Source organism: Diplotaxodon limnothrissa, linkage group LG17 (assembly GCF_057381915.1).
Source record: "Diplotaxodon limnothrissa isolate DT_005_m linkage group LG17, D_limnothrissa_male_GT1.1, whole genome shotgun sequence".
Lineage (NCBI taxonomy): Eukaryota > Metazoa > Chordata > Actinopteri > Cichliformes > Cichlidae > Diplotaxodon > Diplotaxodon limnothrissa.
In genome coordinates this window covers 13,115,593-13,130,255 of record NC_140612.1, presented here as the reverse complement: position 1 = coordinate 13,130,255, position 14,663 = coordinate 13,115,593, and the positions used below count along the sequence as shown (strand labels likewise).

At 40.7% G+C, this 14,663-nt stretch overlaps 1 protein-coding gene across 3 annotated transcripts in view; it reads right to left on the bottom strand.

Annotated features, from left to right (window-relative positions):
- The window catches only part of LOC146614690 (carboxyl-terminal PDZ ligand of neuronal nitric oxide synthase protein-like), a 230,441-nt gene that overhangs the window by 27,023 nt on the left and 188,755 nt on the right, over positions 1 to 14,663 (bottom strand). For all 3 annotated transcript variants that reach the window (XM_085376753.1, XM_085376754.1, XM_085376755.1), the window contains exons 9-10: positions 12,265 to 12,430; positions 8,298 to 8,474 (exon numbers count right to left, since the gene is read on the bottom strand). In XM_085376753.1, the coding sequence (XP_085232879.1) occupies positions 8,298 to 8,474; positions 12,265 to 12,430 (343 nt within the window). The remainder of the gene's footprint in view (positions 1 to 8,297; positions 8,475 to 12,264; positions 12,431 to 14,663) is intronic.

The following is a 14,663-nucleotide window of genomic DNA, read 5'->3' as shown; positions in this document are numbered from 1 at the left end:
AATTCTAGATGTCTTCAGTCCAACACTACTTGCAGACGAGCAACCAGAAACAGACACTTCTTTCTTTCCAGAATTCAGCTGTCCTGTAAATTCATTACAGCCTCAATCAATAACTAGTTACAAAGTAGAAATGAGTTTCACACTAAACTGAACCTGCACACACCCATCCTGTCTGCTTTGCCTCCGAATGTGATCTCCCTATAAATCCACAGAACAGATGGTTATATTAATAAAGATTTCATGAAAAGCAGACCCTCATAATAACACTTTGTCCTCCGCATGTACTTTAGCAGTAATTACTAACCTCTTTGTCAAGGTTAAAGGCTGTGGGCTGTACTTTATTCCTCCAAACACACAACATGTATCACTAATATAGAAAACAACAACAAGAGACTGTTTAGAATTACAGCGTGTCTGACATTTTGGAGAGGTCGGCGCAAAAGTGGGGATCAGGGGAATAAAGTTAAGGTCAAGTGTGTGAGAGAAATATAGATGAAATCAGATGGAAGTAGAAAAGACTATTTAGCCAAAGCCTGAGCAGAATAGCGAGGTTAGGAATAAAGACATGCAACTTAAGACATGCAAATGGCTAAACCATGAGTGTAAAATGCACTGTGCAATACTGGTAAAGGGATAGTTCATCCCCAAATCACATTTAGGTACACTCTTCATATCAAAATAATTTTAACAACAAACAGCACTACTGGCCAGCATATTTAATATTTGATAGAATATTTGACTTTGGGGTAACTTATTTTGTTAAACCACCAAAAGGGTTTACTAAAATGTAAATGTACGAACATACACTCAAGTGAAAACGCTTTTTACAGCACTCTGTGCAGATCTGTGATAACAAATATGTGCATACTTACTTCTTCCATTTGGAAAAAAAAGAGGCAATTTTGGTCATTTGCTGATCTGGCTTTTGCATGTTAACATATTGCCACATCCCAGCTAATTCAACCTGAGGTCAGACCGAGCAATCCTTAGAGAAACAAGAGAAACTGCGTAACCCCAAGAGCTACATGTCAGACTCCACAGGCCTCAATTAGTATGCTTAATGTCATTAGAAATTAGAAAATGTCAAAGTATGGCTGATTTGGAAGAGTTGCCAGGAGAAAGCCTCTTCTCTGTAAAAGCAAAACAAAACAGAAACATGACAGAATGGCTTCGGTTTGCAAAGCTGCATCTGAACAACCAAAAAAGTTATGGAACAATGTCCTTTGGAAAGACAAGTGGAGATGTTTATCTGTTATGTGCAGTGGCAGATTTGGTAAAAACCAAACATAGGATATAAGCACAAACACATCATGCCAACTGTCAAGCAAGGTAGTGGAGAGGTGACGATTTGGGCTTATTTTGGAGTCACAGGACCTGGGTACCTTACAGTCATTGAGTCCACCATGAACTCCTCTGTATACCAAAGTATTCTAGAGTCAAATGTGAGGCCATCTGTCCAACAGCTGAAGCTTGGAAAAGTTGGGTCACATAAAAGGACAGTTTACAATAGACTGACTGAAAATGAATAGAATCGAAGTGTTGCAATTGCCCAGTCAATGCCTGGACCTCAACCCAACTGAAATGCTGTGGCAGGACCTTAAGAGAGCTGTGCATAAATGAATGACCACAAATGTCAACTAAACTAATGTTGTAAAGAAGAGTGGGCAAAAATTCTTCCAAAACAGTGTGGCAGACCGATAAAGACACAGAGAACGATAAATTTCAAGTCAAGTTCTACAACCTACTGGATGATGATGAGGTGTATTTAATTTTTACATAGTCCTGCAGAGTCCTGTGGAAATTTAAACTTTTTCATTACTGGATAACTAAAGGTAACAAAACAGTTTTATCTAATTTAATCAATAAATTAGTTTTTTAGGGCAGTATGGTGGTGCCTCACATCAAGAAGGTCCTGAGTTTGACTCCACCATCTGACCAGCCTTTTTATGTCTGATATTCTCCCGGTGTTTCTGAGGGTTCTCTCTGGGTACTACAGCTTTGTCCCACAGTCCAAGACATGCAGTTAGTTGGGTTTGGTTAGTTGGTTTTCTCTATGTTAGCCCTGTGTCAGATTGGTGATCTGTCCAGGGTGTACACCGCCTCTTGCCTATGGTAGCTGGGATAGACTGTAGCCTGCTCGCGACTGTGATAAGGGTAAAAGGAAGAGATTGGATGGATCGAATCTGTTTTTTCAATTTTATAAAATAAAAATGACAAGGTTCTACCAGTGTGTTTTATTTTACCATCAAATCCAAAATTCAAAGTATTTAATTTACAACCACTGGCTACTGAAAAAAAAAGGAAAATATTTTGATTTGAGGATCTTTTTTGCCCCTTGTCTTCTGAACAGTCCTTTGAATTTAGCTTTGCTTGTATTTCACACAACTTGCCTACAGCACTGATGCACCCGTTCACTAACTGAGGGTATGGGAGGATGGTTAGATTTACAGACTGGAAGCTGTGTTTAAAGTAGTGTAGAATTTGTTTACCTGGTCACACATTAGTGAAATTATAATAATAATAATAATAATAATGGATTGGATTTATATAGCGCTTTTCAAGGCACCCAAAGCGCTTTACAATGCCACTATTCATTCACTCTCGCATTCAGACAAATCGACTGGGCAGATCAAGATGCTAAACTCAAGTTATTTTCACAACCTAATGATCTTGCCCTTAGTGTTTTTATATATAAACAGAAGAAAAAATACAACTTTTTATATAATCAACAATAAGAATTTGAGAAGTAGTGCAAACAGATAAAGTTGCCAAAAAAAAGCTAGTTTTGTGTAATTCAAGTCACATAATGCTTGGCCTCCTGGAATACCTTTACATAATCTTCCTCTGCATAAGCCAAAGAATGCGAATGAGCCTGACACCGAGGTAATTTCGGTCTTGATGACCAGACACATTCTTTGATTAAAATGAATACCTGAATCATGAGGTAAGGTCATCTTTTTAAATCACCATAATATCAGTGCAGAGCTTTAACTGATGATTTATCACAACAGGTCTGAATTTGTCTTTGGTCGATATTAAGCGCCCTCTAATTATATTTAAATGACTGCATTATCTGACGGTGATTGCATCAAAAGCTGAAATGTGACTTAAACGTGTGTGTGGGGGTTTTTCTGGGCATTTCTGCTTTAATTACATAGCGACAATGGGGAGAGGGAGTAGAGATATAGTGAAAGAGACTATGAGACATTAGCAGCAGCAAATGTCTAGACAGCCGGGAATTCAATGAGGGACTGATCGCTGAAGGCATCTGCACCCCTGTGCCATGCGCTCAACCACTCGTGAAGATTTAAACTATTTAAATGAACACGTACAAAAGACAGCAGGGGAAAAGAGAGACACAACACAAGGAAAGAGGGATAAAAAAGACAATGTGAAGGATAAGGTTTCGATCAGAGGACATACACCACAGTGTTGCTGGTTTGATCTGACGCCTTAGCCGACTGCTCCAACAGTCAAAAGAAAAGCAAGCACTTCAAAGAAGTTTAAGAGTACACTATTGGGAATTCTTAGAGCTGGAATATTGGAAGTGCTTCTTTCTGTTGTGAATGGAAAATATCAATATGGAAATCCAAGCGTGCAACTTGCCCGAACTGTAGTTCTTCTGTTCACCAGTAGACGCAGGTCTTTGCTTCCATCAAACATGGTTGTTTTGCTACTACAATTCCCATCAAGTACCCTTTCTTTTTTAACATGCATGATTGCTGTTGAGGAGCATATTTCAAAATCTACCCAAGGTGAAGAATTATTGATTCTCTTTTTTAAAGCCATTGCTGCTTAACAGCTAATAGTACGTTATTTTTCTGCTGTGTTTTCAGTCTGTTTGGATCTGTCAAGTCGACGACAGATGGGACTAAGATACTTGTCTACAACTCTGGTCCTAAGGTATAACTTGCTGTTGTTTCGGGACCATCTAGGTTTAAACCTGCTTTTCCCTGTAACCGGGTATAAACCTTATGCCTAAACTGGAACTTGTCTATCAAGATCCACCGATTTATACAGCAGTATAGAGCTGATTGAGATGTCTGGGAATTGCAGAAGGCACGGGCATTTCTGTGAATCATAACCTAGTAGCTGGCTGGCACCTCTGCTTTCCACACTGAACAAACCGGTAAAGGTAGGCTATCGAAAAATCAACAGTTATATTATTGCTACTTATTGATTTATGTGGTGTCCCTCTGTTTCACCTTGGTCAGGACTCCTCACATCGCGTTTCTGACTGAAGGACGACCAGATCTACATTATTTACTCATTCGCCTATCAAGTGCTTCGTCTTTGTGATAACAGATTAGACTGCTTGCCAGTATGCTCTTGTGCTGACTGTATAACTATTAGCTCCATTTGCTTATTTCAGTATTAGTGACTTTTTCTTTTGCTTTCATCTTCCGTAATTGTCTCAGCGCAGAAATTAAGAACGGTTCTATATGTCTAGAAATGTAATTTAGATCTTTTGGATCAATTTTAAGTCAAGCCAGAGAAAACCTATGCTGTTGACTAATTATAGCTGGCCTGCATATTCTTTACTGGTAACACTAGTTAGTTCTCATGTGCGACCACTTTGGCACGAATATCCAAACAAACTTTAGACAAACAGCAGATAGGATCTTTGTTATCTTTTAATACAAACACAATCAGATGGCAAGTGGCTGGCAGTTTACTGGTTTAATCCAATCTGACTAAAGCTCTTTGCAAAAAGATATTGAGCACTTAGAGATTTGGCTCACTTCCTCTTCAAATCTCTGCAAGGTCTACCTTTGCCAAGGACGACTGTCTGCGCTGATCTGAGCGAAGGGCTGTCCTGTTAAACTATGGCTACGGTACACAAAAATGAAAACTCTGTAGCTTTCCCCACGAAACAAAACGAATACTTTAATATTGACTCGTGCCTGGAGGCCGGTACACAGAGCTGGGTTAAAACAAACGGGACCGCTCTTGGCTGTCATCCGCGAGCCGCTGTTCTGGCACGCGGGAAGAGGTTTTGTTTACTGGATGAATAAAAGAAACAAACAGCGTTCCTCGAGGTCCAACTAATCCCAGCTTTACATAAATTAAAAAGTGGGGAGATATGTGCGTGGACAGCTGAAAAGAGTGCAAACATGCTCTGACTACCAAGTTGACAAACAGTGAGAGACAAAAAAGAGGGTCAAGGATGGAGCAGTTCCAACAGTTTCTGTGTAGAAAACAAAGTTTGTACAGGTAGATAGAGATTTCTGTCTAAAAATAGTCTTTGATTAATTATGAACAGAGGAAGAAAGGACTTTCCCTTTCCAAAGTAACAAAGTCCCTCCAAAAGTTAGACCCAACTGTTCGTGCTTCATCGCAGGAAGAGTCGCTTTTCACTCCAGCTGTGACGAGAGCGTGTCAGTCTCAGGTCTCTTTAGTCCCGAACACTTCTGTCTTGTTCCTGTCAGCGTGAATGATCGCTACCCCGTCCGTGTTGACAGAGTGAGCACTTGCCCCTGAACTAACCTTGAGGAGTTATTGTATATGTACATTTTCAAACAACTTCCATTTGCTAAGTGATCGATTTCCTGTTACACCCTGACAGCCCCATGACACCATCAGCGTACACGCAGAATCACAACTTCAATTTACCCAAAGGGGAAAACTTAAGAGTCTGAATCTGATGAGTGTGTCTGATAGATGGACGCCTGTGTGTCATGAAAAAACAGGAAACAAAAGGAAGCAAACAGGAGCAACAGATTCAGAGAAATAAGAGTATATGCATGTAGGGATGGGTATCGAAACCCAGTTCTTGTTGAGAACCGGTTCCCACTGTTTCAATCCTTGGAGTTGTTTGCCGTTTTTGCAAACGATTCCCTTATCGATTCCAGTCGCCCCGAATCACGTCACCACGTTGCGGAGCGTCATTTACCTGGCAGGAAACATGGTGCCTAAGCGGCTCAAACGGTCAAAAAGTTTGGTTATACTTTACGAGAACGGATGACAACAGGGCAACTTGCAATACTTGCAAAGTAGATATTTCATTTAAGGGAGGAAACACTACGAATATGCAAAAGCATTTGCTCACAAAACACACGATGACCTTAAATGAATGTCGTGTTTTTAATTCCGCTCCGGACTCGTGAATCTCAACCCAGCAGCAGCGGTAACGTTTGCACGTCCTCTCCCGTTAATGCGGCAGGTAAATAATCAACTAAGAGTGCATATTTATGTTAGTGCGATCTGCCTTATTACAAAACCTGCCATTACTGTGCATTTAGGTGAATATTTATTTTATTATTTTACATTTACAATTTTTTTTCCTGGGGACCCTGTGACACCCCATTGAAGAGCCGTAGGCTGTGGATCTCTTATCTCACTGTTGGGTTTGTAAGGCCATGTTACTCCTAAATTTCTATCTTGTTCAAAGAGAAGATATAAAACAAAGTTCTAAGCTGATCGACCTTAGTGTTCTCCTTTTTAAAAAAAGAATCGACAAGAGAATCGATAAAGAATCGAATCGTTAAACAGAATCGAAAATGGAATCGGAATCGTGAAAATCTTATCAATACCCATCCCTATATGCATGAGTGTGCATACAGATTAGGCTCAAACTCTTGTTTTCCAAGGGTACGTGACCAACTCAGATTATTATTCTTAAGGCGAATTCAGCATGAACTAGAAGCAAATTATCTATAATCAAACTTTATTTGCTCACAGCTGATTTGTGATAACCTCTAGCTAACAAAATGTCCTGTTACCCTGTGTGAACTTGTTTTTTTGCCTCCTGTATGAGGATGATAAGTTTGACAAACCTAAAATTTAGAATGCTTGGCATGTTCTTGTTTGGTCTCCTCTCTGATGTCATGCTGTCGATGATTTTTGATTTATCATTCTGCTATTAATTTGTTTGTGCCCACATGTGTCCTTTTTTTAAAGGGACACTATTTTAATTAGGTTTCTTTTTACATTTGATGCTCTGGCCTTATTAATTGATTTAGACTGTTTTCCTGTGAGTTGTCCAGTTTTAGAGCCATCAGTTATCTGCCCTCTACATCTGGGACACCACTGTTAATCCCATCGGGATAGCACATGTCCCGATGGAAGACATCCCATCAGTTCAACTCTGACTGCACAGACATATTTCTGAGTTTGTGTTTCAAATTTATGAGCTGAATTCAAGTAGTTAGTGTGAATTTCATTAATATTTTATTTCTGGCCTTTTTTCTGCTTTATTGGACAGAGCAGTGAAGAGTGACAGGAAAGCGGAGGGAGAGAGAGGAAGAGGAAGATGTGCAAAGTAGAAGAAAGTGCAGTGGGTCGGACTCGAACCCGTGAATTTCTATGTAGAGGACAACAGATTTGCAACTTTTCACACTGCTGCAGCATCATTATGACCAAACTGCGCATAATGGTCAAATTAACCTCATTCTCATCTCTCAGACTGAAAGCAGACTTACTCAGTGTTTTTGCAGTTTTGATACCCAAAAGTTGCTTTGAGAATGGCAAGTCACTACGAATGATCGCAGGCCCTACTCTGGTCTTAAAGCCAACCATTTCAGAGGCAAAAGACCGTGGCAGCAGTGTTTTCTCCAGTGTGACTTAATATACTGACTTCGAATGCAGGACAAGGTTATGTTTTCCCATAGAAGCCTTATGTCCGTCTAAAAACAGCTGACACCATAGTTATCTTAAATTCACTTCAAGTTCAAGCTGAATGTGCCTTAGAGGACAGCTCATAACTTTAATCTGCCAACAACATCAGGTTAAAAAAAATATGATTGGTAAATTCACGTTAGCCTTGATTATGTAGTTGTGTACATCCAATATATGTCTCTCTCACACAGCAGTTTTAAGTAAGTGAACAAAACAAGCCACCATAGGATTCTCCGGATGGGGGGGGTGGGGCAGGTTAAAGTGTTACACTGCTATTTCATCTCCCAGGCAGTCAGGAGTTCCCTGTCTGTTGAGAACATTAAGTAGCCTCACTGTCTCCTGATCTGTTCCCCATCCAAAAATCTCCATGTCTTCCTCGTCCTCATCCTCCCCTTCATCCTCATCCTCATCCTCATCCTCCCTGTCATCACTGTCGTCCGTGTTTGACTCGTACTCCGAGGCAATACCCGACTCGCGAAACCTTGCGAATTCCAGGCAGCCCAGAGATTTGACGTCGCAGGACAAAGACTTTACTGGACCCTCTGACGCTTCTGGACTTTTGATCTCTGGCCTGTTAATCTTGAGCGGATGAGGAGGCGAGGGGAGTCGAGGAGGTGGAGGCCCCGGGGGTCCCGGGAGGAAACGGAAACACTCCAGTTTGAGTAGACATTGGTCCCTACCTAGTGGGCTTCCCAGGGTCCCGTTGGATGATGAGAAGGCATTGCTGGTCCCGTCGCTGTTGCCAAATGTGTGCAGGTTGAGGGCTGACACCTCAGGCTTAGGTGTCGTGGGGTCACATATCACCGGAGGTACTGTAGACCGGAAGGTGATCTCCAACAAACTGTCCTGGGAACCCACTGGATGGAGGAGATAAAGCAAGGAGATTTCAGGTGAAGCAAAAGGTGGAAAGTGAAGAACAGAGATACATAAAATGTTTTCAACCACTTTTAAAAATGAGCCTTGATTGAAATGAATCTGCCATCACCTTTGCAGGCAGAAGATAAAATGTATGTGACGTACATATCTGTGAATTGTGGTGAATATAAGATTACAACTCCCAGCAAAATAAATCACTCTGTGACCAATAAATCAGTGCATGCTCGTACAGCATAAGCAGAGGAGAAAAAACAACATGTTTCAAAGCATTTCATCATCATCACGACTGCTCAGTGAAACAGGTTTAGCAGGGTTCTTCACGGGCACACAGCACAGACCTGGAGCTGGAACAGTGAGAAAGAGATGCATTAAAGAAAGACGTCTTCAATACCAACCCAGAACAAACATGAAGGATGACTCACTCACTCCTTGGCAGAGGACAGTAGCAGTAGCTTGTTTGGGTTCACAGCAGTTGCAGTGTTCGAGTTTAAACAACTCCATCAATCAAACATCTACAAAAACTTCTCAGACTGCTTCTGCAGTATAATCTGCTTTAGATTATGCTACATATACTGTATGTTTGTTTGGTTTTTTTGGTTTGTTTTTTAGGGGATGTATTTTTTGTCACACACACAGACACACACGGAGGGTGTTTAAAAAGTCTTATTACAGTGGGATAAAGGACCTCTTGAACTGCTCAGCACACTGAGAGGAACTGTCTGCCACTGCTGCTCCTTTGCCCAGCCAGAAGGCTCTGAAGAGGATCACTTTTTTCATGGATTCAGCCAGGCGTTGGGATTATTCCTTAGAGATTTTGACCTATATTCACCTGATGGCATCACATATTTGCTGGAGAAGCTAACTTAGTGAGGACCTTCATTGACATAATGGTTTCCCATTAACCCTAACCATTAAAAACGAATGCCTAACCCTAACCCTAGGGTAACTAAACCTAACCATAACCTAATTGTAACCCTGACACTAAAACCACATTTTGAGCCTCAAAAAAGCCTTCAAACTTGTGAGGACCAGTGTGTGTGTCCTCACAAGTTACTGTTGGTTCTTACAAGTATAGTAGAATGCAGATTTCGGTCCTCACAAAGATAGCTAGACAGGAACACACACACACACACACACAGTCTCAACAGCAGATGAAATTGATGACTAAAATTGTGTGGTAGTGAGGGGGGAGACATGGAAAGGACATCTTATACTGGACACGTCTGCGTTTTAATGCTTTTGTGCGCCGTGTGTTGCTGGACGTCTGCTCTGCATGTCTGACAGTGATGTGTGTTGACCTAGAGTGTGATGTAGAATTACTAATGCCTTTTTTCTGCCTCCTTCATGCCTATTTTTCACTTTTTCTCGTCACTGTCATTGTACATTTGCTTGTTTGTCACGGCACCTTTGGTGTGACCGAACAGCTCTGTTCTCACTCACAGCTCATTCAGCTGAGCTTTTTCCCATATCATTTGCTTGGTAGAGTTTCTCTTTGCCTTGGTTGTACAATTTTTTCCCACAGCAGGAACGTTGTTAGAGGCAAGGGACAGATGAATGTCTAAATGAAAGGAATTATTTGGCACCCAGTTTTCTGCCTGGGATATAATGTTATCTTGAAACAGAACAATTTACAACTGTAAACCTTGTATCGAAATGTAGATATAAAGGAGACACATCAGAGGACATGACTTGTTTTGACCAATCACCTAGTCAGCATGATCAAAGGACCTTTGACACTTTCCTCCAGTTTTCTCCAGTGAAATATGAGAAGAAAAGACAAGACATTCAGAAACATGTTTGTTTGTATTAGACTATGTCATTGACACTAAACTGGTCCACCTCTGCTTGCACTGGGTGTAAAATTGATTTGCTTTTAGTTTTTAACAGCGACTAATGCCACGTTCCAGTTATCTCTTGGATGCTGGAAATCAGGAGTAAGTTTGTGCGTTCTGGTAGGATAGCTGGAAATGTGAGGAAAAACAGGATTTGCTTCGGCTTTTGGAAAGGTAGAGCGATTTATGCATCACTAACAATACAACATAATGCATGTTTTTTGTGCTTAAGAACACCACAGCAGCACGTTCATGGACAGAGCCTGGTCAGTGCTCTGGATGTGGCTTATTTTGTGAGTCACAAGAGTGCATACACAACAGTGGCAGTACAGAATAAAAGATCTTTAGTAAATAAACATATACTGTTAATTTGAAATTCCTACGTTGCCTCGTTTTCGGGTTATCGAATTCACAAACTTGAGTTAACGCGCCAATATCCTATGAGCCTTTTACAGCTGAGGGGTAAAAATGAATCAACTATGGAGGTATTACAATTATTATTTATCATATAGATTACTACTGTGTTAATTTTATGTTTGTCTTTTAATCACAGTGGATCAGTGGCTAGCACTGCTGCCTCACAGTTTACAGTTTTAGTGCCGTTTACCGCCACCATCTTGGACTGTTAACTCAGGATTGGTGGGGCTGCTCCGACTTTCTGAGTAAAGAATCAGAAGGAACCTTCCAGATCAAAATTCTAACTGGGAATAAGAAAATTCCCACTTCCAATACCTGAAAACGTAATATTTCCTTTACTTACTGGAAAAAATATATACTATATAAAAATAATATAAAACTATATAATAAATAATTTAGATCTATAGCCCACAAAATACATGAAATAATGTGCAAGTAAAATTGTGCATGGCCAGATAAATATAAACCCCCTCCAGCTAATGTCTTTAAAAGATCAAGTCTTTAAAAGAAAGCGGAAACAGACTAAAAGCAGGAACCTTTTACTTCCTTTTACTTCCTGGGAGTAAAAGTCTTTGACAGTTTTAATGAAAAACTGGTCATTTACCATTTTTTTCCTATTACATTCTATATGTATATTGCGTTTTATAACTATTGTTAAATACTTTAAGGTCTCTATATATTTTAGAATTATATTGAAACTTAAATATGCTTATTTTGTAGTATATGTTTGCAGTGTGTGCATGCTGATTATTCTCTATCAGTGAGAAACATCCAAAGCCTGTTAAAAATAATCAGTGAAACTTTATGAAAACAAAGACTTGAGCTCAAAGAACAACACAGCAGTCTGAAGCGTCAGCAATTAATGCATTAATAAGATACTATAATGCAAAGAACTATTTTCATGGACACATCTGAAGGATGAGTCTGCCTTGTTATAGTTAAAGAATTAAAGTTACATTTTGTGTAAGGGCCAAAACCGAATTGAAACCAAAAAGCTCCCTTGTGCTGTGTTTTTGCAGCCTATCATCTAGATCAGAGATGTCAAAGGCACTGCACATTATGTTCACACACTTACAGCCCATGTTAATGTTGAGTAGGTCAGACAAAGAAATGGTGCTCTAGTAAAACAGAAATCTGTTGCTACGGCTGTTTGGGCTTAAGCTCTGAGATATAATTGCCTAAATTTACAGAACAAGTTGAGGGAGCATCACATTTTCCAAAGCTGTCCGGTCAAACAGACTGAAGTCTCTGCCAGGCTGATTTTTGCCCTCGGGCCTTATGCTTGACACATCTTGCTTTAGGTGATGTGTCTTTTCCTCAAGCAAGAACTACAAACTACATCCCATTTCCTACTGACTGCCAGCAGAGGCTGATGCAGGTCACAATTTACACACTTGCCCGGTGCAACCTGTCTACTCTTGCCCTGTACATTCAGTAGATGTGTGAGCACTTTTATATCATCAGAACATCTCTATTTATCTAAAGTGTATTATACAGTATGCATGTCTATAGGTCCACTCACTGGAATTTGGTCCAGACATTTTGGTCTCCAGTTCCTGGATCTGTTTAACCAGCAGAGAGATGTGCTGCAGCAGGTCTTTGTTCTGGAGGAGCAGCTGGTGGACGCGAGCCTGGGCCTCCAGCCGAGCCGTGGCCTCTGCACTCAGCTGGTCCTTCAAGAGATGGACCTGCAACAGAAGATGTGAGGGGTCAAGAGTCTGTTGACAAGCAGGGAGAAAGGGATTCTCTGTAATGAGCGAGGCAAACCTAATCCAGCTCACAGAAACATTTTTTCCCAGGTTGCTCCTCTTATCTGAATTCCCCAAACAAAACAATGCACCTCATCCCAGTCTGTGTGAAGACCAAGGCCAAACTGTGCTGACCTTACCAACACACTTTTCTCATCTGAGAAATCAGCGGTGCGTGCTGTTTGCCGCAAATATTTCTTTAATGGCAACAAGAAAATACAAAAAGTTCATTTACATGCTTTGAATGGGTCCGTGTTGCAGCTTTTCTGAAGCTAATGACGTGACTCAAGGTTGTTGTCATAGTAACGCATCTGCCTTTTTTTCCTTTTTTTTTTTTAAATGTCTAAGCAGTTTTCCAGGAGCGAGAAAAGTAATGACAGTCAGAGGAAGAGGCTGAGAGATTTGACAAGCCAAAGAGAGCGAAACAAAATGTTGATGCATCTCCTTCCCCCAACACAGAAACCACTGAGTCTGAGCTCAACAAGAAAACTAGAATCAGTCAAACACCACGAGGGTAACAGCTTAAGAGACAGGGTGGACAGATTTCTATCAGCATCTGAATGTGCAGTCACTGCAAGTATCAAGCATGACATCTGGCTCTAAAACACTAGGCACACATGAAAAGAAGCCCGACTACATCTGAGACTGAATCCTTTTTTGTTTTGTGGTATATTTTGTCCTCATGTCATATACGAGTTCATTTTAATTACCCTGGAAAAGAGTGGACTCAAATTAAATATACTGCTTGAAAAACTTAAACGAACTCTGAAAACACATCAGATCTCAATATTGAAAATAAAATAAATCATGCTGCATATCTACACTTATATCGAGTGTAAGGTGAATGAAAGGGCGACACATTGTTTGATGGAAACGAAAATGATCACCCTACAGATTCAAAGACAGGCATGAAAAGCGATAAAATGATGTGGCAGGTTAGTCCATTTTGCAGGTGGTCCGAAACATAACATCCCAGAGGTGTTCTATTGGATTTAGGTCAGGCAAGCATGTGTGGGCCAGTCAGTAGCATTAATACCTTCATCCTCCAGGAACTGCCTGCATACCCTCACCACATGAGGCTGATCATTGACATGAACCAGGAGGAACCCATGGCCCACTGCACCAGTGCACCAGTACCTAATGGCAGTCAGGGTGCCGCTGGCTAACCTGTAGAGGTCTCGATATCCCTCTGTGGATATGTCTTTCCAGACCATCACTGATCCACCACCAAAACATTCCTAATGAACGATGTTGCAGGCAGGGTAATGTTTTCCACGTTTTGTAGCTCTGGCAGTGCTCATCCTGTTCCTCTTGCACAAAAGGGCAGATACTGGTCCTGCTGATGCGTTAAGGATTTTCTACGGCCCTGTCCAGTTCTCCTAGGGTACCTGTTTGTCTCTTGGAATCTCCTCCGTGCTCCTGAGACTGTTAGGAGACACAGCAAACCGTCTAGCAATGACACATATTGATGTGCCATCCTGGAGGAGTTGCACAACCTCTGTAGGGTCCAGGTATTGCGTGATGCTCCCAGTAATGACACTAACCCTAGCCAAATGTAAAACTATAGAATTAGTCGAAACTAGTCAAAAAAGATGAGGAAGAAAAAAAACATCAGTGGCCGCCACCTTTAAAACCATTCCTGGTTCGAGGGTTGTCTCATTGTTGCTGCACATGTTGTTCATTTCATTAACACCAAAGCAGCTTGAGTGATTAACAACAATATCCCATAAGTTTAACTGACTCGTTTATGAATGTATAAATCTGCAAAACAATCGCCTTTGGTCTGGCAGAATATAATACCATACAAAAGTATTAAAAATGCCAGATCAACACTGTGTTGCTTTCATCAGTGGGCTCTCTGCTTTTATGTATTCAGTTGTATCTTTTTTTCCCCCTGTATTTTGGCACCGTTTTGTTTATAAACTGGGTTGAATTTTAGACCATATAAAAAAACTACAACAAAAACAAAAACGATGGATTATTATTTCCACTGAGAGCTTGGGTTTTATCACAGATGAGAGAAACGTGGATAAAATTCTTGTAATTAAAATATACTCTCATGAAATACAATATGAACTTTGAGCCTAAATACAAAGTGGATTTGTCTCCAGTTATGTGGGGAATGTAGCTCGAGTGTGGGCCATCTTCTAGTAACTACGCCGATTGTGAGATG